The 27,033-nt window shown below is 40.7% G+C and overlaps 2 protein-coding genes across 3 annotated transcripts in view; one reads left to right on the top strand and one right to left on the bottom strand.

Moving 5' to 3' along the window:
• The window catches only part of arhgef37 (Rho guanine nucleotide exchange factor (GEF) 37), a 31,683-nt gene extending 18,491 nt beyond the window's left edge, over positions 1 to 13,192 (bottom strand). The window contains exons 1-5 of one of the 2 annotated variants that reach the window (XM_061048556.1): positions 13,091 to 13,192; positions 11,930 to 12,030; positions 6,133 to 6,334; positions 5,696 to 5,819; positions 1,668 to 2,167 (exon numbers count right to left, since the gene is read on the bottom strand). In XM_061048556.1, the coding sequence (XP_060904539.1) occupies positions 1,668 to 2,156 (489 nt within the window). In that variant the 5' untranslated portion in view covers positions 2,157 to 2,167; positions 5,696 to 5,819; positions 6,133 to 6,334; positions 11,930 to 12,030; positions 13,091 to 13,192. Of the gene's footprint in view, positions 1 to 1,667; positions 2,168 to 5,695; positions 5,820 to 6,132; positions 6,335 to 11,929; positions 12,031 to 12,500; positions 12,522 to 13,090 lie in introns of those variants that run through there. The other variant, XM_061048557.1, reaches the window with a different exon arrangement.
• A 400-nt stretch (positions 13,193 to 13,592) lies between these two features.
• Positions 13,593 to 27,026, top strand: elp1 (elongator acetyltransferase complex subunit 1). The gene is made up of 36 exons (XM_061048552.1): positions 13,593 to 13,712; positions 14,292 to 14,529; positions 14,722 to 14,874; positions 15,047 to 15,128; positions 15,442 to 15,522; positions 15,673 to 15,758; positions 15,875 to 16,065; positions 16,231 to 16,354; positions 16,490 to 16,583; positions 17,086 to 17,316; positions 17,400 to 17,570; positions 18,011 to 18,089; positions 18,323 to 18,478; positions 18,585 to 18,691; positions 19,520 to 19,623; positions 19,721 to 19,774; positions 19,878 to 19,983; positions 20,096 to 20,211; positions 20,403 to 20,476; positions 21,001 to 21,079; positions 21,411 to 21,490; positions 21,581 to 21,718; positions 21,824 to 21,909; positions 22,496 to 22,644; positions 23,228 to 23,351; positions 23,503 to 23,600; positions 23,841 to 24,042; positions 24,157 to 24,218; positions 24,369 to 24,431; positions 24,663 to 24,723; positions 25,117 to 25,230; positions 25,606 to 25,705; positions 25,830 to 25,957; positions 26,199 to 26,350; positions 26,680 to 26,758; positions 26,885 to 27,026. Exons 2-36 carry the CDS (start codon positions 14,380 to 14,382, stop codon positions 26,950 to 26,952), a joined length of 3,942 nt encoding a protein of 1,313 aa, XP_060904535.1. The 5' UTR covers positions 13,593 to 13,712; positions 14,292 to 14,379; the 3' UTR covers positions 26,953 to 27,026.
• Positions 27,027 to 27,033: the final 7 nt, after the last annotated feature.

The following is a 27,033-nucleotide window of genomic DNA, read 5'->3' as shown; positions in this document are numbered from 1 at the left end:
CACTTTTTACCTCCATCTTTCATTTTATTTTCATTCTCACCTTGGACAAATGCCACATAACCTAGATGAATCTTTTCCCTAATATCTCCTTCATCAACCATTCTCCTATTCCCTATTTAATGTCCTCCTCTCAGCAGGTAATAGCAGCTCATATTTATCCCTTCCATTCATTATTCCCATTTTCATTTCATTCCTCTTCATCTACAGTTCCCTTGGTGTGCGTTATCATTTCCATGCTCATCCTATCAGCCCATGAAGACTGATTCTATTATGTTTTACGGGGCCTCGTTTCATTACTGCGTAATGAAGGATTATTTAGCAGTAATAAGCAATGCATCAGATGTAATGAAAAGCTAACAATAATCAAGCTGTGGACTGCATCTTCAGAACGGCTCCTCTGGATGCTGCAGCGCATGAATGCATTAGATTTATTTAGTCTTTATCAAACTTGATATCTAAAAAAAAAATCTGATCAAAACACAGAACTCGATCATGGCTAAAAAAGTGATGGACAGCTTTTAAAATAATAAGCAGCAATTTAATCTATGTTAAAGGTTTGCTGATGATTGTTAATGTAAGTTCTGTCAGCTGTATGACTGAATACAAGATCTCTACATCATCTGCAAGCAGAAGAAAAGGAACAAAATACCCTCAGTTGGGGTCACATGGAGACGAGATAGTAGATGAGATAGAGAGAGCATCTTTATGGGAGATAAAGAACTTTTTACTCAGGTTTGACAAATGAGCTCCTCCCAGGGCATTTGCCGTGTGGCAGGAATACCTAAGTATGAGAGCCTTGTTGGAATTCATGACAAATATGTGTTGCCAAAGTTAAAAATGAATCTTCAACAAACACATTTAGAGATTTCCGCTCACTGTAATACCCAAATAATGGCTTTAAAAATCTGTTTATAATAAATGGTAGATAAAAGGTCACATAATGCAAAATACACTTTACCATGTATTTCTAACGATTATATGTGTCCCTAGTCTGTCTGCAAACCCCCCAGTTATGAGAAAAGTCCATCCTCTCTGTCTTTTGTGTGCTCAAATAGGCCGTTTGGAGATTTTCCCTTCATGACATCACAAAGGGCAGTAACCCCTCCCCCATGTGGGTGACACTCCCACAGCTAGGTGTTTGTTCTGCCCTCTGAGTCTTCCTTCTCTCCGTAAACAATAGGGCATGGAACGAAAAAGCCTGAGCCCAAGCCCTTCCAGAGAGGGGGCGTGGTCAAACACAGCTCATTTACACATTTAAAGGTACAGACACAGAAACAGCCTGTTCTGAGCAGGGCTGAAATAGAGGGGTTTATAGACATGATCAAATACAGGATCAGAGTGGATTTAGAACAAGAAACTTCACACACATGTTTTGGGGAGATCTGAGATGTATTCAAACTCGGTTTTTCGGTTATTCGGTTTTTCAAAGACTTTATAACCTGAATCTGTCAATGAATCCTGTATTGTACTTCCTTTGTTTATGAGTTTTTGGTTGTACATTTTTTTCTAAGATTTTGACTTCTGTCTATGTAAAGAAAAAATGCTAAGACCTCCACAATAGTCTCATAAGACTCGATTGACATTTTTTGACAGGTTGCAAACAATTCATATGGAAATGAATCATCTGTTTCCATCCATGATTAATGCTACAAACACATCTGTCTTACCTGTAGTTGCTGCAGGTTGCTCCTGATGGTCACAGTGCTGACTTGCAGAAGTCGAAGGTAATTCCTCTCAGACATCACCAGCTCCTCTATAGCCAGCAACTGCCTCTGAGCTGCTCTCTCTTTAGCTGCTTTTTCATCCTCTTCAGATTTCTTTCTGGCCTCCTCAGCCAGCCTCTCCTCTGATATGGAGCTCTCCTCTGAAAAACTATCCTGTGCGGAAAGTTTAGATCCAGCAGTGAAAGTGTTTGTATCTGTAAGTTCTGAGCTGTCAGCTGGTGCCTCCAAATACACTGACACATTCGACTCCTCCTCTGAACTCAATGTCTCTTCTCCAAACTGATCTTTCTCTGTTCTTCGGTCCATCTTCTCCTGGAGTTCGGTCATTAGCTCCTTCTTGGTGACTTTCTCTGCAGCGCCAATAGAAGAGAGAGCTGGTTTAGGGAGAGCCAGTGTGAAGGAGGAGGGCTGAGGCCTCCTGGGCACCTCCATGTTGGAGATCACTGTCGGAGAAAGACACAGTTTAGAACAAAGTTGTTCAACAATTTCACACTCACTGTTAGGCCTCTATTCAAAATGTTAAAAGCTGTAATTGAAATTTGAAAGCATTTAGTGCATAGAGTTAAGATTGAAAAGTAGAGATAATGCCACGATTTCTAATTTCAACCTCAGAATGCATAGCATACTCATCTGGATAAGATCTGCTTTTATTAGCCCTGTTCAAACTGTCCATTCAAAGTACGATATGTACGCCCCTGCGACTTCTCTCCTTCAATATGAATGTCATGGGAAAACAAAGTGATCCCACCTCTGTACGGCTATCAGAGAGGTAGACGACGTTACAGGGGTGAGAAGGGATCAGCGCAGCCAGCAGGGGGAGAACAGCGGTGTGTGTGTGTGTGTATGCATGTCCGAGGGGTTATGTGAAGCTCCCGCATTTCTCTACATATCATGCTTTTGCAACGCCATAACGCAGTGTGAATTCACAGTCTGGGAAACCAATATGACGGCGTTGCCTAAAAGATATGAAGGTACAAAGGCGTAATGTCGGAGGAACTTACGTTACAGCGCACTCTGAAAAGGGCTTTCGATTGTCTGATTATCAGTGTGAAGGGCAACAGCTGCATGGTGCGCATTCCAATAGGGTCCTCACACCTTTGAGTGCTAATGCCCTAATTAAAAATACTAGGTCAAGTTCAGACATTTAATATCTCAGTCATTTCATTGTGGAGACATTTCAGCTTGAATGAGCAGCTTTACCTAACATGAGACCAGGAGCAATGCTTTAAAAAGTCGAGTTAGATTGCTGGTACTCCTTAGTTTAGGTGAAGGCGAAAAGTTGTACAAGAAAACAAAACATACTTGACCAATTGTGTTTTTATATTCTGAATACATTTTGAAGGGTTTTTTATGTACAATTATCTCTTGTTCTGTCAAAATCATTTTTGACTGGGAGAACCTTTCAAATTAAAGCACCTTCATTGTTTGTCAACCATGATGTTTTTCCAGCGTCTCTCTAACCAACACATCCTAGGAGTCCACCTGTTAACATGTTTAGGTCCTCCTCCTCCTGTATAAGCACTGCTGTGTTGTCCAAACAGTGAAAGAGAGATGTCAAAAGTGACACATAACACACATAAGACTGAGTCAAACTAAATGTAGGAGCTTGTTTATTTACAGATTGAAGAAGTGCAGAAAGTTCAAGATACGTTTCTCTAAACATCTGGTGCCAATCATTCCATCCACAGGAACATTCCTCGAATTTCTCTGCAGATAATGTAACATTCCTGCTCCTGGTTTAAGCTGAATCCTTAGGAAGTGAAGGGGACTCATAAAGAGATGACTAATCCAGCAGTCAGCAGCACAGCGACAGATGACGAGGCTTTGTTTATATTGTTTACTTCACACCAACATGTGGAAGGGGGGTGGGGGTATTGTCATGGATTCTCTGAGCTGGAACACCTCATGTCGGCTCACCGGGAGGCTGCCAGATGAACACAGTCAGCAACAGTGCTGTGACAATTAGCCTGTACAGTACATGATTCAGCCATCTGTGGCTTTAAAGCGCTAACTCTAATGGCAGTTTCATTTCTGACTGAGTGATTCAATTAGAACTTCTTTGAGAGGAGATGCTCATGACAACATCAGAAACAAAGCTCTGGATGACACTGGATGGATGTTAGTGTTAAAGTTACTTAAAATTGATGAAGGGTAGAAATAAATACTTAAAACTTTTTCCTGCTCCTTTTCGAACATTACTTTTTGTTTTGTGTTGAACATGGTGGTCGGTATTTTTGTTTAGGTTTCCTTGTCATATTTTCTTATTTAATCATTTACCTTTTTTATTATATTAACATGTTGGAAATAAAGATATCAAACGATTAACACCCCTCATCACGCTTCATACTGTACTTTTTTACTGACAGATTTCAGTTACTACTAAAGGACTAGAGATTTTATATGCAGCTCTAAAAGCGTGATACCAGGAATGCACCGATGCATCGGCTCAACATCGGTATCCGCCAATATCGGCCCTGTTGACAGACATCAGCACATTGGTAAATAATGTGGCATGAACCGCTTCAGCTGAAGTTTATTTTTTGTGCCAAATCAATTTAATGCTGCAATCTAGCACACCTAACTACTGATCCAGAGTTTTTTTATTGGACAGAGGAAGTCACCTGTTGAACAAACTCTGTCTTGTTTTCATTGTCAAACATGAGAGAAAATGTGAGTTCACATCTGTTGTTGCTGCTGAAAAAGTGCAAAAACAACTGTTGATGTCCAAAGATCATCAAAATGATTGTTCTGAAAGCATTTCACCGATTCCTCCAACAGAAAAGAAAAACTATTACTGTACAAAAAAGTCTTAAAACACTCATCAATAAGACATTAGACTTAATATGAATTACCAAACACACTGACAATGAATGAATCGTTTTGGTCAAACAGCTGCTGATTCCATATTTTGAGTTTATGGTCATTTTCAAAGGAGAGTTTTAGGACATAATGTGAATCGTCAGGTCTTATTCTGATCAGGAAATTGTCAAACAATTTAAACAAGATTATGACATTTTAAAGACTAAGTTATGAATTGTGAAAATAATCAAAAGTTGACTCATAATGAAGATAATTATTTTAAGCAGGCAGCCATACTAAGACAAGACAATTCACAGAAACGTTTGGTAACGACTGTTTTTGATATCCTACATAAGAACTACACATTGCTTGATCAGTGCTGAAACACATGGATGTTCAATATGCAGCCCTCAGAGCTTTAACTTTAAATAATAAATACAACTGTGATTTCTTTAAAGACAATAGTACTTTACACTCAGACACTAACATGACACCAGGCACTGTAATACAACACTTTGAAAGTAGGCAATTGTGACTGTAACCCTACCTCACAGATTTATCTTTTCCCTCCAACAACGGGGGTTTAGGGCTTAAGCAGCATATGGTGAGGTGACCCAATGTGGGGGATAACTGAGATTTACAACAAGAGCCTGGCATCCAACCTCATTTCTTTTTTAATACGTAGACAACAATTATCAAAAACTGGATTTAAAGTGGCATCATTTTGGGGAAATAGTTCCTTATTTAAATTCAAATTTGAGTGGGTTTTGTAGAGTTTTTTTGTCGGGCAAAGTTGTTGACATGCTGTTTGTGTTTGAATACTGTAAAAAAAAAAAAAAAGAAAAACTTGTTTATAACTCTTAAAGGAAGGTACTGATAAGAGTAACAGCTTGGTACAGGTACCAACACTTTGACATCATATTAGCACTACCTACATGCTCTTTGCAAATCATTAAGTCATAGTAATTATCGCACACAAACACAAATGGTGAAACACATGACAACACTTCCTTTAAATCCCAAAACAAGTGTATCAGAGCTGCTGACTCATGAGACAAGTGCTGCTCAGATTATGAACCAAAACCAGAGAAAACTCAACACTAATCCTGACCACAGCGTGTAAAAGTGAGAGTATCATACAAAACATTTACATGACATCAAGCTGTTATTACCTTGTGCAGAATCCCTGATTCAGCTGTGTGAAGCTCGTTCTCCTCTCTCTCTCTCTCTCTCTCTTTCCTGTTGTGCTCTGTCCCGACTGAAGCAGAAATCTGCTGCAGAGGAGACGCTGCAGCACTGCAAACACACACACATAAACGCACTAGTGTAACTTTCTCTGGTGACTCACACACACTGCTGGGCCTCCTGGGGCAAGAGTGTGTTTGAGTGTGTGAGGGAGAAACACAGGGCATGAGTGTGTGAGGAATAAGGGGGGGATGGGAGTGGAAAGGAGGGTGGGCCGGTGGTTTTGTGAAGGAAAAAGAGGGGAGGGGGAGGAACGGGCTGCCACACACACACTCAACCACAGCTTCACACACAGAAACACACTCATGCTGCTGAATAAGCTGATTGACTGCAGCAGCTGGTGGGAAGAGGAAGCGGCACTCACCCAGACAGATAGCGATTGGCTGCAAAAGTCTTCACAGTGGAATGAAGGACCAATCAGAGGGCAGGTATAGAGGGTTCATGAAACTCTAAGCTGACCAATCAGGGCGCAGCGTTGGAGTGATTGAAGTTTCCCTCTCACAGCAAACAAAAGCACAGCGTGACAGCCCATCCTCTCCTGATTGCAAAGGGATTGTCTGGATTTTCTGGTGGAAGGAAACAAAAAGGAGATTTACAGCTCACTACTTTGGAGTTTTTCAGTCGGAAGTAAAAGATTTATGGTTGTTGTTAGTGTCAAACAATCAAGCAGATAGTTGGGGAAGATGCATGTTCGCTGAGCAGCAACAGGTTGGTTCAAAGGAATTCAGATTTTTAGTTGAGAAGACTTTGTATTTTGAAAGTCCAGGCAGGGAAAAACTTTTCAATATTTCCTAAACATTCAAGATCGAGTTCAACCAGAAAAAAATATATATCTAAAAAGGTGTGCAGCCCAACTAAAAGATGATCACTTAATATTCTCTTTCACTGTGTCAAAACAAAGTGAAAAAGGAAGGAATTTCACATGTGATGCTACAAGCACTGGGAGTCAACAGCTGTGCTAACATCTGTACGAGGCTGTATTTGGGCTACGAAAACACAGATGTGTGGATGTAGCCCACAGCTTTGCTAGTTGGGAAACACAGTTAATTTATTTTATGCATCGAATCCAAATCTGTGATCACAATGACAATGCAGATTTTTCAAAAATATTAAATAGATAATGCATATTAGACTTGATTAGATAGGACTGCTGAAGAGAGAAATGTTGGGAGGAGAGAGTGAGGGATGACATGCAGTAAAGGCCGAGGTCGGATTCGAACCCACGACTGCTGCGCTGAAGGCTATTGACTCCAAACATGGGGTGCACGTCATGACTGCTAGGCTATCAGCGCCCCTAAAAAAACGTGTATTTTTGATACTTGTATTTGTTCAATTTCACTTCATGAACCAACACTTTTGACTAACTTTCAGATCACCAATATAAACCTTGAGACACTGAAAAGATGTTAGATTTATTATTGAGGATTTCCTAACTTGGGATAAGACTGAAGTTCGGTTAGCTAAGATAGAACGTTTTTGTAAAAAAAACGACGCTGATATTTACCTTGGAAGTTGGAAGATGTGATTGTATTCAGGTCCCTCTCCTACATGATGGGATTCGAGAAAACACATTCAAACAACACTTTCTAAAAAGGTACTTGGGTCTCAGTGACAGCTTCATTCAGCTTCAGCACTTTCATAAGAATGTGTTCCACACCACAGGACCGATCTGTCACCTCACACAGCACAGCAAATCCATAGTTTGACACAGTGCAGAAAGGAGATGCTGCACTAAATCCCCCCACAAAAAGTAACAGGGTGGAGATTCAGTCCTGACAGAACAGAGACAGGATGCTATCCTAACTTGATCTTCACCTCTGAAGAAGGGAGGCACTGGTCTTCTCTACTTTCCTCTGATGACTACATGTTGAAAACCGAACATGTTTTACCAGCAGAGCATAAAAAAAAAACTTTGTTGATTCAGACAGCAGGTATTTTGATAATTTCTAGTAGAGGGGTTTCCTCCCCTTAAGCTGATTCAACAAAAACATTTATCCACTTTTTCTGAATAAAACTGGTCTCAAGAACACACAAATTTAAATGTCCATCTTATCTTGTGTCTGTGCACCCTGTAAACATGAAACTTAGATGATGCCATTAACCTTTACCAAAATGAGTGAGTTCATCACAGCCAGACTTGATTGAGTCAGGAATGAGAGAGGCAGGAGGGCAGCTGCTAATCTGGTTCATTAGATCAGCATGACAGGGAGGAACGCTGCAGGGCGACATTCTTTCATCAGCTGACTTATGTCCACGTGACGACAACTCAAGGTGTGTTGGAGACTAAATAAGTCCACACTTCAGGCATTTATCTCTTTGTCCACTTTGAGCGCACACTTCTTCCTCTGTGGAAAACCTCTGCCTTCACACGAGGTAAAGGGCTCTGTTACTGGAGAGAATTCAGAAAACGTCTGCCTGTGCAAACCTCTAAGGCTTCTTCTAACAATGAAGCCAGACTGATACATGGGCTAGGATGGAAAATGGAGCAATATAGTGAAGTGAAGTCATATAGTACAGGATGTGGTTTCCTCTGGTTCACTCTCCCCTTAAGTTCGCTCAAATGTTTTATATGCATTACAATTTAAAGTCAATCTGAACAATCCTTTTGTGCGCTGGATTACTCTGATGTTGTTTCCATATTAGGATTTGTTTAAATAGTTTACATTAGGGAATGTTATTTTATATTCTAACTGTATTCTGATATTAATAACTATTGATTGTTGTGCATATTATCTTCCTATCTCATCTTGTTTTAAATGATGAAAATGTTAATTAATTGAAAATAGGGACCAAAACAAACTCCAGATAAGATAATTGGATTAAACTTCAATCACTGGGATAAACCGGAGAATCCTCTCTTGAGTAACTTGAAAATACTGTCACTAACATATACTGTAGTGTACTTTAGTGTTTTAGTACTTGAGATTTTTGAAAGTACCGGTCTCGTCTCGGAATCGAAAAGCATTTTTACTTTTACCGGTCTGTGACTGAGCGGACATCCGGATTTCTATTCAAGACCACCACTGTTATTTTCCCACGTCATTACTGTGATAAGAAGGAAAACACCCATTTCTAAAACAGCATATAACTTGTTCATATAACTAGTTTGATTTGTATCCCCCGGTTACAGCCGCAACCTTCCCAGTGTTACAGTCTAAATAAGAGACACGGCCCCCTACACACAAGATGATGATTTTTTTGTGATATTTACGATCTTGGTCTTGGTCTTGGTCTTGAATGGTCTTGGTCTCTGACCACCCTGTTCTATGTCTTCTTGGTCTTGACTACAACACTACTGTCCTGACTAAAGTTGTATTATCTTTTTACAATTGATCTATGTGAATGTATGTGTGTGTAGGGGGGGGGGGGGGCTATAATGATTTTTTTGATTTTTTTTTAATTTACAAAAAATAAAAAATAAAATGTAATTAATTTTTTTAATTTTTTTAATTTACAAAAAAAATAATATTTACAAAAAAAATAACTGACGATAATAAATAAGTTTGATTAATTCGGCAAAGGGATTCCAATAGGCTATATAAGTTTGAACCTGGTTATCATGACACAGCATTTTTTTTAGCTATAATAACTATGACATGAAATTTCCCAATCATCACAATGCTTCTCTCTGTAATGTTCAGTAAAAACATTTTAACACATACTCATCACTCATTTCCATGACTCATGCTTCTATGTTTCCACCAAGTTTCTCAGAATATCTTTCAGACAGACAAACAGGACAGAAACAGTCTTCGATGGAGAGATTACGACTGATCAAACGTACTTTAGATAAACTCTTGTGTCCTTTTGTTGACTCTGATGTTTAGCTGGATAACTCTGGCTTTTAAAAACAAGTTCAGACACTTCTTACAAAAACAAAGATCTCATCACTTTTTCGTCTGGACTTTCTGTCATAATCAATATTTATTTTTGATGGTTAGATTTTTGCAGTTTTACAACATGTAGGTATAGCACATTAGTGAACATTCAGTCATGTGCTTGTTAGACATCAGAGTTTTAGACAGGGGCAGAATGTGAGTCCTGCTATGAGTACAATGGAAGCAGAGTCAGAGGTGGAAGGAGTGATGAGTGGTGTCTTAGTAAGAGGGCTAAATGTAGAACCATCTTTACTGTAATCACAGGGTTGGTCCAGTTCCTGACTGCTGTAGTGAACATGTGCGTTAAACATAAAGACGTAGCTTGACTGCGGTCGTGTGGTCAGTAAAAATGAGGTCATCTGCTGAACTGAAAGTTGTCAATACTGTTGATAATAGCTTGTGTGAAGGTGTTTCTCCTGCAGGCTGAGTGACAAACAGCTGATTAAAGATGACAACACTAAACCTGACAGTCAGTCAGTGTTTGACACCCTCTCTGTTGAATCCTCCGGCTCGCTGCAGCGTTACACACGAGTGAGCATGACTGTGACTTACAGCAGATTAGGAGGAACACTCACACCCTTAATTTGCTTTCTTTGCTCTGACCCAGAATTGGGCCAGTAAAGTTTGGTTGCCTCATTTGGTCTGATTCACACTCTGACATACGCTGAGCTTTCTGAATATATTGCAGGTTTTGTAATCTGGCACTGGGGAAAGAAACTGGCAGCGAGGAGTGTATCACTGAGAAATTCACCGGATGAAGAAATTTAAAGGCAGCAATGTGAATTATGTGAGGAGGAGGAGGAGGAGGAGAGGAAGCAGCTCCATTAAGTTTAAGGGGACGATCAATATTTTCTAGCATGGCCGTGGTTTATATATTTTAGGTTTTAAAAGACAAATAAATACAACATGTTTTTGATACTGCTTCAGTAAATCATTTAGTAAACGGGTTGTAATGTTGCATGAGTAAAACCTGAATTTCTCACAGGATAAATGAAGTATTTATACATTTATCTGGGGCGGCAGTGGCTCGGTCTGTAGGGACTTGGGTTGGGAAACCAGAGGGTCGCTGGTTCAAGTCTTGGTGCGGACAAAGTCTGGTAATTGGTCTGGTAACTGAAGAGGTGCAATTTCACTGCCGAGGTGCCCCTGAGCAAAGGATTATTGCATGTCCATAGGATCCTGTTTGTGCATCTATCCATCTATCTGTGGCTGCAACTTAATCTTCAAAGTGCATCCAATAAAAGTAGCTTTTTATTCCTTTAACAGGCTCTGAAAATAATTCAAAGTTTCTCACAACATTACAGAAAGGGTCTCTACAAAACATGAAGCTTTTGTTAATGTAGCGAGTTCTTTGAAACCAGAAACAGCCTCCTCGAAGCAACCACACCTCAGTAATGAAAACAGCTAATTTGACCTTACAGAACATGCTGCTATGTTGCTGCCTGGATCAGTTTGTTTGTGTTGTTTTGTGACTTGTCGTTTCCAAGGGTTAGCGAAGATCCAAAACACCACAAACAACCTCACCATCCCAGCCACAGGTAAACAAACGACTCCTGTCTTCTGCGAGCTAGAATTACAGTTGTTTCAATGCTTCAGGTTTCAAAAAATGATCTAACACTAAAAAGAAAGGTATATTGCTGTTATCATATTTCTTAATATGTGTCAGTGGCAAAAACAAGCACTTTATAAAAATCACAGAATCTGCCATACTGCCCTGAAAGAAATGTTAATGACTACAGGTAACAACATACAGACAAGTAAGTGTTACCCAGAACATAGAATTATACAATGTCAGAAAAGGGAGAAAATTGTTGTTTTCCAAAGCCCTTATGACATCGCTAAAAGTTGTTTATTATCAACAACCTGAAGATATTTTAATTTACCATCATAAAGAAATAAAATAACACCACAAAATTCTTACATTTAAGAAGCTCGAATCTGATAAATGCTAGTGTTGTTTTTTTACAGAACTACTGAAACTGCTTATTGTTATTAAAATATCTGGCAATACATTTAATAGATGACTACATATGGATTATTTGTTGCGTCCTCAGTTGAGAGCAGTGCACACATAATTCATCAGACTTCAAGTTGTCTGCAAACTGAGTGTGAAAAACATGTTCTTCCAGAGGAGAAACAAATAAACGACATGTTTGTTCTTCAGATGAGCATCCTAATAGTTAACGTGCATGAACGTGAATGTAGAAGGTAAAGCTACCTCCACCAGGTTGTTTCGCAGAATGATTATAATGAAACACTGATAATAGACTGTATAATGATTACCTGTGTGGGTTATGTTTCTTCTGTCAGCACCGGTCGGCTCAGGACACCAGAGGAAGCAGGAGGGAGGAGGAAACATCACGGTATCCTTGGCTTCCTAATCACTGGAGAACAGTAAACACATTCAGACAGACTCAACATTACGGTTCACATCAACACACATTGGGGTTTTTCTTTTGTGTTTTTACTTCGGTCATGACAACTCCAAGATTATCTCATGTGGGTTTAAATTTGACCTTCCTCTCTCTATTTGCTTAAAATCAGACAAATAATTCTGAGTTATTAGACAGCTGTAGCTTCAAATGACATTAAATAAACACACATGGCATGATAATGACATAATGTTCAATGTGTTACTTTTATTACTATTGTTGCTTAATGAATAGTATTTTTCCTGGCATTTTTTTGGTTATTTATGTGGATTTTACTGTGATTTTTGCATGTGTAGACCCCAGGAATAGAAGTTTACACCTTGGTTATTCTAATAAGGATCAAAAATAAATATATGAAAAATAATTAGAAACATAATGTGCATTAAAAGAGTTTCTGGAAACTAGAAATACAAGTTTATTACCCTCATGGGATATAATTTCTGAGCAGAAATCTGAAACACACAGAGGAATATTTTTATAAAAATGCACATCGAGTTAGATATACTCCAATTTAAATACATTAAGCTCCAACAGGGGGACATGATAGGCTATTTAAGAATTGTATTTTCACCATCTAATATAAAATAAAAACAATGAATGGCGTTTTTCATACATTTCTTCCACAAATCTGGTTCTGAATGCCATATTTTTAGGTGCCAGGTTAAATTCAGACATTTGGTGGTTAAAACGTGTCACCAAGATAAACAGCAGCCTGTTTATGTCTTATTGTGGGTGATAGGAAAAGGGGGCGGCAACCACTCAAGAGACGATACATTTATTTATTATTTATTATTTATTTTATTTACAATTTAAATCATTTCTCAACCAAATAAGGAGACATGAGAAGATTTTACGTTCAGTAGATAGAAAATAGCCGAGGCAGAGCAGGTAGAAAAAAAAAAAGCCTAATTTGGGTTGAGGGTTGGTTGGGGGATTAATTGGGTCTGGCTGCTCCGCTGTGTTTGAACAATGAAAATAACAGAATGACAAAGACATGAAATAAAACATTTACCTTTCTGTTACCGTCCTCTCATCGGGTATTTCATCCAGCTGTGGTGTCCTCGTGAGCCCCGTGTTACTAACTCCCGTTCACCTGTTGTCAGTCAGCAAGCTGTCAAACTCGCGTCATCAAATCACGAACACGACATCCGGTTACTCCTTTAGAAATAAAAGTCTAAAAATACAACAACACCCATGTTGTTGTTGTTTTGTTTTTTTAGAGTGAACGCCTAACAAGGAATGTGCTCCCTATCAATTAAAAAAAAGCATTTGTGTTTTTCTTGGACTTTAACTCTTGAAGAGAGACATATTAAAGCAAATAAAGGTTTATCAAAGACAAATACTTGTCTTGCTGGCTCACCTAATTTCTCTAAAATATGCTTAACTTTGTTGACAGTTATTGTGATTTTTTTTTTCAACGATAAATCTCTAATTTGACCAATTGTCCTGGATAAAGGCTGTTTACTACAATGTTTGTGTCTTTCCTCCACGTCACCAGGGGGCGCCAGCGCCGCTGATACATGTTACTGCATCAGAGGTGAAAGGTGAAGTGTCTGACAACGCCACATGCATGATGTTGTGGTGTTGATGCAGGACATTTAAAGGGATTTACAAGTGCTTGCTTATTATTGTCGGTAAGTTTGACATTTTCCTGTGATGTTATCATGCTTTAGACACATCATTGTCTATAAAGGTTATTGAATAAACATCAGATCGGTTCTTATAGTTAGTTAAAACGTAAGATAGCACATCCATACACATTCCGGACCCCTTGTTGCCTCTCTTTGGTCTTTAAACAGCCAGCAAACCAGCTTTTATACCATCCAAAGACTTTCTTCGTACATATATAGCTGTTGTTGTCATCATCCAGGATTTAATAAGACTTTGAACAGTGTGTGTGTGTGTGTGTGTGTGGGTGTGTGTGTGTGGGTGTGTGTGTGTGTGTGGGGGTGTGTGTGTGTGTGTGTGTGTGTGTGTAAAAATGAGGAGGAATGAAGTGGCTGTGATTAAAAGTTTATATGAAAAACTCTAAATGTGGTATGAATGAATGTTTACTTGCCACACAGTAGAAAGACTATTACATATTGAAAAACAAATTAATTTCAGCAGAAATCTTCTTGTGTTTTTGATGTCTGGGGTCGCCAGAAACTCTTCAGGATGTGTATACAACTATATAGATGTGTAGTCATTATATCAGCTGTTATTCTCAACAGGTTGCATTTCTTGCAGGTTCAGGAGTTTTGCAGCCCCATCAGCTCCAGACTCAGGCCGGGCTTGTCTTCAGTCTGTCCTGAGGTAAAAATGCGTAACTTGAAGCTGCTGAAGAGCCTGAAGAGCTCAGAGCTGCAGGGGCCGGGCTCCCCGCAGTGTTTCTGTGTGCGGGCAGACACCGGATCACTGCTGGTTGCTTCTCACTACTCCATCACAGAGTATGACCCACGGACTGGCCAGGTGAGCATGTGATGGATATTGTTGTTGTTTGTGCTGCAGACGGAGTTTAAATGCCTGTTTGTATTACATTCAAACAGCTCAGTAGCTTTGTTTACGCGTGTTTTTCAGCTTCAGCTCTGTACACATTTTAAACAGTGAGGGATGACAATATTCATTTGGAGATAATCAAGTCCCCATAATTCTGTTCTGCAGGTGGTCACTGAGGCGTCATTGACTGCTGAGGGTTTCCTCCCGGAGGACGGCAGCGGAGAGGTGGTGGGGTTGCAGGAATTGGCTGAACTCGAGTCGGCATGTTTGGCCACAGCTGGCGGCGATGTCATCCTCTTCAACCTCAACACGTGCAAGGTGGGCAGCTGAGAAAAAGTTGGAAAATGTCTTCGTATGGCTGTATGATAGTTAAGAGTTGTTGGTTGTATGGTTCAGGTCTTTTATTGTTTAAATCAAGTTAGGATAAAGGACAACACATGACACAATATGTCAGTAAGGACCCTCACAGATATCTGATCATATTCCACAGTTGGAGTGTGTTGGCAGTGTGGATAGTGGTCTGACCTCGATGTGTTGGAGTCCTGATGAGGAGCTCGTCATTCTCACTACTGGTATGTTCCCCCTTAAGTTTTGAACTTGCAATATTCACTCAGTCAGCTTTTTTTTTACTTTGACAGTACACTTTAGAAGTATTGAGTTATTATTAACTTTTCTTGTTCCAAAATTGATAAGTTGTAAAGTAATTATACAAGTTGTAAAAATAGTTTTTTGTTTCCTCAATAAAATGAGTTCTGTCAGAATAAACTCTTGCTTTAGATATAAACATATAAGTTAGATAAAAATCATTGCTTAAAAAAGTACTTTGTAATTTGAAAAATGAAGTAGTGTTAAAGAGAATAAACCACCATGAGTTTGTTTCCACAGGTCAGGAGACGATCATTATGATGACAAAGGACTTTGAGCCAATCACTGAGGTTGGAATCCACCAGGACGACTTTGGTGAAGGTACGTCAGCTCCAACTGGTTCCTGTTAAAGATGAATGGATCCAAACCTAAAGGTCATGACCCACAGGGATCTCCAGTGGATTCAAGGAATGCAGTAAATGTTTGTGTCATAGCTGAATGTAAAAGTAGGGTTGTGTTTTTGTTGCGCAGGGAAGTTCATCACGGTTGGTTGGGGAAAGAAAGAGACTCAGTTTCACGGCTCGGAGGGGAAACAGGCAGCACAAAAGAAGATCCAGGTCGGTGTTTCATTTATCATCACGGCTTTAAACATTGAAAATGTGTCAAAAATAGATCACGAGAAAAACCTGTTTAATGATGAATCATTCCGCATGGTGGTTATACACAACCGCAGGAGGTGCAGCCGGCTGCAGCCTGGGACGACCGGAGGCCGCGGGTGACGTGGCGAGGTGACGGACAGCTGTTTGCCGTCAGTGCTGTTTGTCCCCAGACTGGAGCCAGGAAGGTCCGGGTGTGGAACAGAGAGGGAGTCCTGCAGGCCACAAGTGAGACCATCAACGGCCTGGAGCAGGCGCTCTGCTGGAAGTAAGAGTGCTGCCACAACTCCTTTCTTTAATCCATTTGCGTATCTCTAGATTTTTCTATCACGTTGACCAAGAAATCTCTCCTGGATTACTACAAATCTCCCATAAATGAAGCGGCATTAGCAGTAGCCTGTGTGTACAATAACCTCTTCTCCTGTTGTTTCAGACCCTCAGGGAGCCTGATAGCGAGCACTCAGCGCCATCCCAACAAACACAGCGTGGTTTTCATGGAGAAGAACGGACTGCTGCACGGAGACTTCACCCTACCTTTCAGCAAAGACCAGGCACAAGTATGTTCAGCTAAACCTGCCTCCAGTTTCAAAGTGATCACATGATAAACTCGTATATATACCCAGTATATTTATGTCGCTGCTTACTTTTCCAGTACCATTCTAAAACATTATCTTAACGGGTGCACGTTTCAGGTGAAGGACCTCTTGTGGAACAGTGACTCCACTGTGTTAGCTGTTTGGCTGGAGGACATGACTGCTGGAGAAGACAAACAGGTCAACACTTACAGTGAGTTCAGACGAAGTTACAGCTTCAAGATAGACATTTAAAAAAAAAAAAAAAAGAGTTTGATCACTAAATCATCTGCAAAAAAGTTATCACAATCCATGCAATCAAGTCATTTAGCAAGCCAAACAGAAATAAAAAAACACTCCTTGACTCCTCCTTGGATGTTGAGATGAGCCACTAATGTCAGACTTTGAACTGTCACAAGTGGATTAAGAGATCACCATGGCTGGCATATTCAAGTGTACAAGTCCATTTGAAGTCCCTATGAATGCAAAAGACTGATTTATATCTTGCACAGGATTCAAACTTTAAACACCGATCTGTCTGGCACCGTGCAAATGTTTTTATCCGTATACCCTCTTGAAAGAAATCTAAACTTCTTGTCTCTGCAAGGAGGGGTTTCAAAAATAGATCAATGCAAGAAAGACAAATAAATAAGTGATCAAATAGATGTCTAGTATATGATTATTCCTTGTTAAATCTGTCCATGCTCTCTCTGAAGTCCAGCTGTGGTCGGTGGGGAACTACCACTGGTATCTGAAGCAGAGTCTGGACTTTGGCAGAGACTCTCAGAAGGCTCCGGTCTGTGTCTGCTGGGATCCTGAGCGTCCCCTGAGGCTCCACGTGGTGTCCAGCAACTGGACCTGCATCACCTACGACTGGGGCTGGACCACCGAGAGGAGCCCCGGGCTGGACGCCACCGACAATGCCAACGTGGCGGTGATTGATGGAGGTGGGAGCCAATGAGAAAAGAGAGGACATAAAGATATCAGATGATTACACTGATATATACTCATTTATTGAAACCCCCTTCAGATAAAATCCTGATGACAACCTTCAGGCAGTGTGTGGTTCCTCCTCCCATGTGTTCATTTGAGCTCCAGATGACATCACCAGTCAACCAGGTGACCTTCCTCTGTCAACCTCAGAGGACCAATCAGCTGGCAGCATTAACCTCAGACGGACGCATCTTGGTCTACAGACAAGGTATGAAAGCAACTGTCAGAACGGTATGTGTTGGATTTTTTTACCTGATAGTACAGCTTCAGAAAATAAGATATGAGTAGCGAGAGGTAAATTCAGAAAATTGACAAACACAAAGGATCTTAGGTAGAAGGAGAAAGATCTGTAGTTGAGCACAATAAAATCTATCAAGGACAATGCTCATCTGCCCATCTTTCCCATTCTTGTAAGTGTGATACATCCGGAATACTGTGAGGAAATATCCTCAAATCCACAACAAATGTCAGCTTGCACTCAGAGATGAACTGATTAGAGTAAAGAGGCCAAAGGTTAAAGGCCACTGTGAGCTCTAGTCTCGCTCGTGGAAAGGAGAAATCTCAGCAGGTCTTCAAAACACTGATTTGTATTGGCATATAATGTGATTTTTTTTTTTTGTCTTTACTTGACCTGCCAATGTGTTCCAGATTCAGGAGAACAAGCTGAAAAAACAACAAATGGGTTCAGGACGATGTCTCGTCCTCTGGTCCTCCAGAAAACCTTCAGGTAACAACAACAAAAAAAACTGCTGTGCTGCTGTTTCCAGATGGTGCACACTTGGTTGTCTGATCTCTAGTGTCCATTCACTGTCTCAATAAGTTCCAAATAATGAACTGATAAGTGCTACTTTAAGTTTGGAGGTTATTTTCAGCTTGCAGGCTAAAATATGCAAACAGCCTGATTTATGTTCTCTTTATGAGTTTATTTCTCCTTCTGATCTTTTTTTTGTCTTTCTGCAGAGTGACAGTTCACCAGGACGAGCCTCTGGCTCTGCGGCAGCTGCTGTGGCTGGAAGACGAGCTGTTTGTGGGTGTGAGCCCCGGTCTGCTGCCGACCTCCTCCACCCTGCTGATGCTCCGCCCTGCTCCTGATGCTGATGACACTCTCACTGTCAGGTCAGCAGGGCCTTTTGTATCCTAGCTCCTGAACTAAACAGAAACCAACAAAGTAAATTGCCTGTTGTGAGTCAGGACTCAGCGTGGTGTTTCTATTTTTTTTCAGGTCAGAGGTGGAGGTGGACGGTATCGTCGTCAGCACGGTGCACTGCTCTCAGACTGGCACTGTGGCCTTGCAGCTGGAGGACGGACACATCAGGAAGCTGCTGTGGGGTCAGTCACCAAAACTCTTCTTCTGACTTCAAATTATATAATGTCTTAGTTACAATGAATCATAATCAAAATGTTTATTTTACGTTCTAATAGCACCCTGCACAGCAAAGAAGTTTTACAAAGGGTCTGACTTTTTTTGCCTCCCAAATAGAAACATCATTGAGCGGCATTACAGTTTGTCGCTGTTAAAGTCATGAAAAATGACAGTTTATTCTATAAAGTCTACACTCCCTCTGCCAATAAAAGGCGTATAGTCCAACCTATACAACAAGTCCCCAAGTCTCTAACTAGACTCTTCTCCTCTTGTCGCCCCCTGGTGGTGGAACAAACTACCAAACTCCATGCGACCTGCAGAGTACCTTTGCACCTTTAGGAAAAAGCTAAAGACCCAGCTCTTTCATGAATACCTACGCACCTTTATGATGAGGGTGATGATATTTAGGATGGTTTTGATGCTGATTAGAACTCTCAAGGACAGCTGTTATGTTGTGCTTTGCCTCTGGTCACTTCCTGTCAGTACCTGTGTGCACTTTGCTTTGGACAAAAGCATCTGCAAAGTGAATTGTAGAGTTCAACTTAATTCTCTGCTCTGTGTTTGTGTTTCAGTTACCCCGAGTTTACAGATCTAAATGCAAAAGACGTTATTTTCTTTCATCAAAACAACGGATTTAAAAGACGTAGTTGTAGTAGAGGTAGATTGTCTCTTTGTGCTTTAATTAGGTATTCATACTTGCTTTAAATATCAAGGAACGTGTCAGCTTAGAAGCATAAACCCTCATCTGGTTATTTCAAGACAAATATCTCCTATTTTGTACATTTTCTTTGTAGATCACCCTGAGCTGTCGGTGGAGGAATGGCGTGACTCCAGCGGATGTAGCATCAACTTTCCTGTTCCCTGCGTTCAGACTGCACTCTGCAGCATCAGTGGAGAGGTACATACTCACTTACATATAATGATATATTCCCTGTTTAAGACGTCTCGTGTTCAGGTCTAAACGTTCTCTCTTTGTTTGGCCTCCTTGTCTCCAGGATTACCTACTGGGCCTGACAGACAGGTCCCACCTGTACGCAGGAGACACAGAAGTAAGCTGTCAGCTTTAATAGCACCTTCCTTTTATGATGTGTTCAGCAAAAGACAAGTTTCATGGGAGTTGTGTCCATTTCTGTCTGCCCCTCTCTCTCTCAGCTGGCCTCTAATATTTCCTCCTTTGCCGTTTGCAACGACTTCCTCCTCATCACAACACACTCCCACACCTGCCGCTGCCTCCAACTGAGCGCGCTCACTGTCAAAGGTAAGATCATGAAAGGGACGTTTTCTCAGTTATAAAAACAGTCACGACTAGGAATATTGTAAATGTGAGGTTGCTGTTCCCACTGGTAAATTATTTTTTAATGACCCTGCAGGGCTGCAGGTGGCCTTGGCCTCAGATGGAGTTCAGAATGATGAGACTCTGAGGCGGGTGGAGAGGGGATCCAGGATCGTCACTGTGGTCCCACAGGACACCAGAGTGATACTTCAGGTAAGTTGAACACACAAACCTGATGCTACATTTCCCTGTTACGCTGCTAACACAACAGCAGCCTTGAAAGTTTACATTTATCGGACTATTATGTTTTCATGCACGCTCAATATTACTGTTCTATTTCTTGTGTGCAAAGTGAAAACGTTTGAAGGTGTATTGTGTCGTTTGTTTGGTGTGTTCGTGTCCAGATGCCCCGTGGAAACCTGGAGACAGTGCATCATCGCGCGCTGCTATTGGCTCAGCTCAGGAAGTGGTTGGACGGGTGAGTTTGATGTTCTTCTATTTCATGGTTCTTGTCTTGATCTTAACGTTTTTCAGCGAGAATTATTTGTTTAAATAATGCCAAAGTAATCTGCAATCCTATTTTTTTTTAATAACAAAATTGTATTTTTTTAATTTAAATGCTTTTAACTTACACAATTTTCTTGATGTGAATTTCCTAATGTGTAACCTGAAACTCAGATTGAGCAAAATTAAGAAAATATACTTTATAAATCCTGTGAGGGGAAATTCAATTTACATTCTGTTGTTGTAAATGCTTCACACACGTGCACAAAAAGGATCCTCTGTACATGCACTAATGGAGAGATGTCAGAGTGAGGTGGCTGCCCTGGTGAGCTACCAGACCAATTCCTGTATTTGGTTTGCACTTGAGCCGACGACACTCTGGTTCCCAACCCAGGTCCCTATAGACTGAGCTACTGCTGCCAGCCTAAATGCTTACATGTCGCAATACTGTACCTGACTGTTTAATACACTCCTACCTGTTGTTGGTCTGCTTTGCAGTTTGAGGTTCAGAGATGCTTTTGAGTCGATGAGGAAGCTGAGGATCAACCTGAACTTTGTTTATGATCACAACCCAAAGGTAAATTGAACCAATGTAGTTTTTTTTAAAGTCCAATCTTTCCATTTGTCCACAGCAGAAAGTGAAGAAAACACCTTGTGGTGTTTAGATTTTTGAAGAGTTTGGGAAGCTAAAGTAAAAACTGAAGTGAACACTTGAGCAAAAGATAAATGGTGAATTAAAAAGCATTGAAATGGTAAACTAGTGTTTTTTTAGGGGTAGTTTGAGTCTTCTTATTTCTTACCCTTAACATTATAAGGTAATGCACAAATATTAGAAAAACATAAAACCAAACATTGATGCCTCGGAGGTTTCTCTTAGCTCACATTTCACGGTCTGTTTCTACCTTCAGGTTTTCCTGGAGAATATCAAGACATTCATCACACAGCTCAACTCCATCAACCACGTCAACCTCTTCCTCACCGAGCTCAAGTCAGACTCTTTCGATTCACCTGAGAAGATTTATGCTTCAAAGACAAAAACAACTCTCATATTTGACTTACACCTTTCATTGCTTTTCAGGGAGGAGGACACAACCAGCAGCATGTACCCCCGTCCTGAGGGCAGTCCTGTCCACACTCCTCCTGCGTCCGGGCAGAAGAAGGTGGATGTGGTTTGTGATGCTTTGAGGAGCGCCATGGAGTCAATGGATCACAACAAGTCAGTGATTCTAAATATGTATCTCTCTCAGTAAACATAACAACACCTTATCGTGTCAGAGGAAGGTCATGTTTTTATTAAACCGTCATGTTGTCTTCCATCCAGGTTCTTTCTGTCCATACTGACGGCTCATGTGAAGAAGACGCTTCCTGAGCTGGAGATCGCTCTGCAGAAAGTCCACGAGCTTCGAGGTGAGCATGCTGATGAGCTGCTGCACTGCATGAAAAGTTGACCTCTGACCCCCCCCCCCCCCCCCCTTGTTCCTTCGCAATAATTAACGGCATAGGCAAATGTTGTTGTAAACTGCCATTAACTGCCCGGAATCTTAGACATTCCCGGGCGTTTACGGGGCCGATCATCTGGTTTTTCATGCAGTGCTGAAGTCTGTCTCTTTTTACACACACAGACAGACACACACACACACACACACACATACACATACACACACATACACACACACACACACACACACATATACACATGCACACACACACGCACACGTACACATACACACCACACACACACACACGCACACGTACACGTACACATACACACATACACGCGTACACATACACACACACACACACGTACACATACACACACACACACACATACACTTATACACATACACACACATACACACATACACACATACACACACACACACACACACACATACACATACACACACACACACACACACACGCTGGAGCAGGAGCAAACATTGAGAGCAGATGGTTTCTCTCATCATTTCCTGTGTTTGTGTTTGTTGTATAGTGAACCCTCCTCAAGCTCCCGGCGCCGTGAACGCCGAAGAGGCGTTGAAGTACCTCCTCTTCCTCGTCAATGTCAACGACCTGTACGAACACTCGCTGGGAACGTACGACTTTGATCTGGTGCTCATGGTGGCTGAAAAGTCCCAGAAGGTACGAGTGAACACATCATGTTCCTTCTCTTGTTTTCACTCTGATGACTTAAATGCGTGTTAGAAAATACTTCGGGGCAGAAATAAAAACGGAAATCCAAAGAATCCCGACATTTTATAAATCAAACACAATCTGCCATCTCAAAGAGGTTATTACGCTAGCCCTCACTTTTGATTTAGACACACCAGAAATATTCACGACCTCTGTATTTTGAAGCATTTGAACGTTTTCGAGGGAGCGTTGTCCTCAACAACACAGCAGGCGAATATAAAATAACAAAACCAAAAACAAGAGGCAATGAAGGTGCCAAAAACCAAACAGGTTGTAAATATACAGATTGTGGCACATTGACAGTCTTGTACAAAAAGAGAAATGTAGGATATGAAGAGAGAAAAGACGTAACTTTCAAAATAATATCCAGAATTATTACATTGATATCTCAAGACTTTGAAAAGATTGAAAACCACTATCATAGCAAAAAACACGTTGTTTTTTTTACACTTGTTATGTAACTGAACAGTAATTGGCGGATGAATTAGTGAGTATGTATCTATATCATTTATACATTTCCGGATCTCTGCAGGACCCCAAAGAGTACCTCCCATTCTTAAACATGCTGAAGAGCCTGGAGCCAAACTACCAGCGCTACACCATCGACAAACACCTGAAACGCTACAGGAAGGCCCTGCATCACCTCAGCAAGTGTGGTCAGTCAGCTCTACATTTTATTCCTGCTGCTCTTTTTTTTTTTAAAAGAAGTCATTCTGAGTAAAATGATGAGTTAAAAGTGGAATAGAAAGCTGTGAATGATTTTGATCTTTTATTTTTTACCTTATCTCTGTCGTGCTTTGCGTTCAGGAGAGGAACATTTCCATGAAGCTTTGCAGCTCGTCAAGGAGCAAAGACTCTACAGTGAAGCTCTGCGGCTCTACACAGCAGACAGTGCTCACTACAAGGTAAAGAGGAAAACACCCGAGGGACTCGCGCGGTGTAAACTTCTGACTTTACCGTGTATGACCTGCTCCATCATTTAAACTATTTTATTACAATGTGGGATTTTAAACACAGAGTAAACAAACTTTGCCTAATTGTACGAGACTGAAGATGCACTCGTCACATCTCTCTGATCTAAAAAAAAAAAAATCAAGCATTTCAGTGGGTGACACTGTGAGGACACTTTGATCTTTGACTTCCAGGCTCTGAGCTGTGCTTATGCAGAGCACCTCATGGAGCAGCAGCAGGCGGAGCAGGCCGGCTTGTTGCTATGGAGATGTGGAGAGTTAGCCAGCGCCCTGCAGGCGTTCACCAGCAGCTCCAGCTGGAGAAACGCCATCTGTGTGGCCCAGCAGATCCCGCTTCCACCGGACCAGTTAGCTCTGCTGGCCAGAGACCTGGCAGGTAACCATGACAACAGGTTGATGCTAATGCAGCTAGCCAATTAGGGGTTTAGGCATTGGACAATTTATTGTATGTAAAAAACTATATTGAGATTGTTTTTGTTTTCTCTTACAGAGAAGCTGACTGAACAGCGACGGTACTCAGAAGCTGCTCTGCTGTTGGACCAGTACGCTAAAGTAAGATCCTCCGCAGACAGAAGCTTGCTACTTCAGATCAACAAGACGAAGCATGTTAATGTTGATTTGGTGAATAGGATTTTTGAGTGAGAAAAGAAAAGTCTTCTGTTTGTTAAAATGAAAGTCTGTTTTTTGTTTTGTTTCCAACAGGACTGTGAGGAGGCCATCTTGGCTCTGATCACTGGGGCAGTCTGGGAGGAGGCGCTCAGACTGGTCAGTAAAGATAAAAGCCTTTTTCTTTTTTTAAACATTTATATACGAGTTGATGTACTTTGCATATCTGGAAATATGAAAAGCACTTAAAATTCAGTTAAAGCACTTTTTTAGGTACAGGATTTGAACTGAGAATAATTTCCGGTAACACAAGCAGTTCTTTGATGTTTGATTCTTATATGTCTCACTTCAGTCTTATATGGGATGTTTTCTTGTCTTGTCTGTTTTCAGATTTACATGCACAACAGGCAGGACATCACTGAGACCAACCTCAAACCTGCACTGCTGGAAGGTAACGAAGAATCAGACTGGTCTCTTCAGCCGTGTTCAATACCCAGCTGTTCTTTCACTGTTTTATCGTACTCAGTGTCTCTTCTTACAACTCACTTTTTATCACTATTTTAAGACTATTTCTTCAACATTGGCTTGGTTCTTGCTATTTTGTCTTGTTTTAATTGTAAAGGACTTTGTAACTTTAAGACGTTTTAAATCAGGGTACCCACGGGGTCTTAAAAAGTCTCAAGTTTTAAATTTAACTTAGAGAGTCTTGGGGACACCCTCAATATAAATAAAGTTCTAGTTATAATTATCTTAAATATATAACAAGTACTGTAGAAGCCATAAGAAAAAACGTTTTTATTTTTTTCAATGCAATGTGTGATGTCATCTTGGTGTCTTGTTTCAGCCGTCAGCTCTCAGACCGCTTTCCTGGAGGCTCAGGTAGCGACGTTCACTCGGCACAGGACTCGTCTGGCTGTGGTCAGAGAGCAGAAAGAGAAGGCCAGGCTGGACATGCTGGGTGAGAACTCGCCGGAATAGACGTGACTTTCAATCTCTTAAAACAATTTCTTTGACTTGAAGTTTATTAATCAGACATCACCTTTTTTTTCTTTTTATATGACAAATTGTAATATTCCTTATAATCATATATACTGGATAAATCTCAGCTTGACAAAAAAAATTATTTTTTGAAGTAGAATGATCCAAATATTCAGGAAAACAACCTCAGTCTGTACACTGAATATATTTTTGCCCTATTATCAACATGCAGCATGCAAAGCCAAAAAAGGAAGGGAATGAGAAATGGGTTAATTAGTAATTATTTTATGGTTGTATTCTGCTGTTGGAACAATAATAAAATCCTACCTGTGTAACCCTTTTTCTCCCTCATCAGATGAGGACGGTCCAGACTGTCCTGATGCAGAGCTTTACTCTGAAGCCAGCAGTGTGATGACCGGCTCCAAATACTCCCACAGCAACTCCCGCATCTCCTCGTAAGACCTTCACACTCACCTTCAAGTTATTAAGAGTCTAGTTAAGTCCAGTATTGTCAAGTTTGCCTGTGAGGAGGATACTTTTTATATTTTATGGTGAATGGTTTCCATGCTCTGCCTGCAGGAGATCATCGAAGAACCGCCGGAAAGCCGAGCGGAAGAAGATGAGTCTGAAGGAGGGGAGCCCGATGGAGGACCGAGCACTGATGTGTGTGATGAGTGACATCATCACCACTGTGGACAAGATGAGAGGTACGGGAACAAACACTTACAGGCTCTAATATCTTTCAGCTTTACCTCACATTAGATTTTGCAATGTGGGGATGAAATATCAGCCGAGGACGATGGAAATGTGGTCTTATTTTACAGAAGCATTTAAAACATTCTCTCTCAAAATCATAATTGTTTTGAACCGCTGAGCTCTGTAGTTGTCTGTGTAATCAGTTCATCCAGTTGGACTCAGCTCAGGTGTCCCTTCCCCCTCCCCTTTCAGAGGAAATGCACAACCTGCTGAAGGCGCTGCTGATGTTCCAGTTCGACAAACAGGCAGAGAAGCTGCAGAAGGCGTACGAGGAGGCTCTGCAGATGATGGAGGCAGCGGCCCCTGAGGTGTGGCCCGAAGGCCAGCAGAACAATCAAGCTCCGGTAAATAAAATAACAACATATCATTACGTCTTTAAACCTGCCGTTTAAACATGCTTTCATCAGATCTACTTTAAAGGCCTGTTACTCACATTGTTTTCACATTGTTCACTCAGTAAAACAAGTCTATACGTAAGTTTATTTGAATCAAAATTAGAAATGATTGTAAATGTGAAAAGGAAAAGAAAAGAATCTTAAACAGGAAGAAAGCGGAGACACGTGTACTTCTATGTTTGCTGTATTTTTCAGTGTTTTTAATACTTGAAATAATCTTTGTATCTTCTTCTTTGTGTTTGTAAATTAAACTGTGGTCTTATTCTTTATTATTTTAGCTAACTGGACCAAACTCGACTGCAAACAGCATCATGGCGTCTTTCCAGCAGCAGCAGAGACCTGCAGCTCCACTACAAGGTCAGGCGATAAATTTGACTTTATTTTATTATGTCAACCTGTTTCAGTCACAGTTTGCACAACTAACACCATTTCTCTATTTCCAATATTTATTATGACTTTTATTAAATCATTTTTTCTCCGTAGCTGCTGAAGTCCTGACGCCACCGAAGATGAGAAGCGGCGTCAAGTGGAAGCTGACTGTTCTGACATAAGTTAGTTTTGTTTGTGAATTTGTTTTAACTGTAAATTCTGATGGTTATTATGTCATAAATAAAGATTCAGATAATGTATCC

This window comes from Labrus mixtus, chromosome 10 (assembly GCF_963584025.1).
Source record: "Labrus mixtus chromosome 10, fLabMix1.1, whole genome shotgun sequence".
NCBI lineage: Eukaryota > Metazoa > Chordata > Actinopteri > Labriformes > Labridae > Labrus > Labrus mixtus.
Note: the sequence above shows the minus strand (reverse complement) of the source record. Positions and strands in the feature narration are given on the sequence as shown.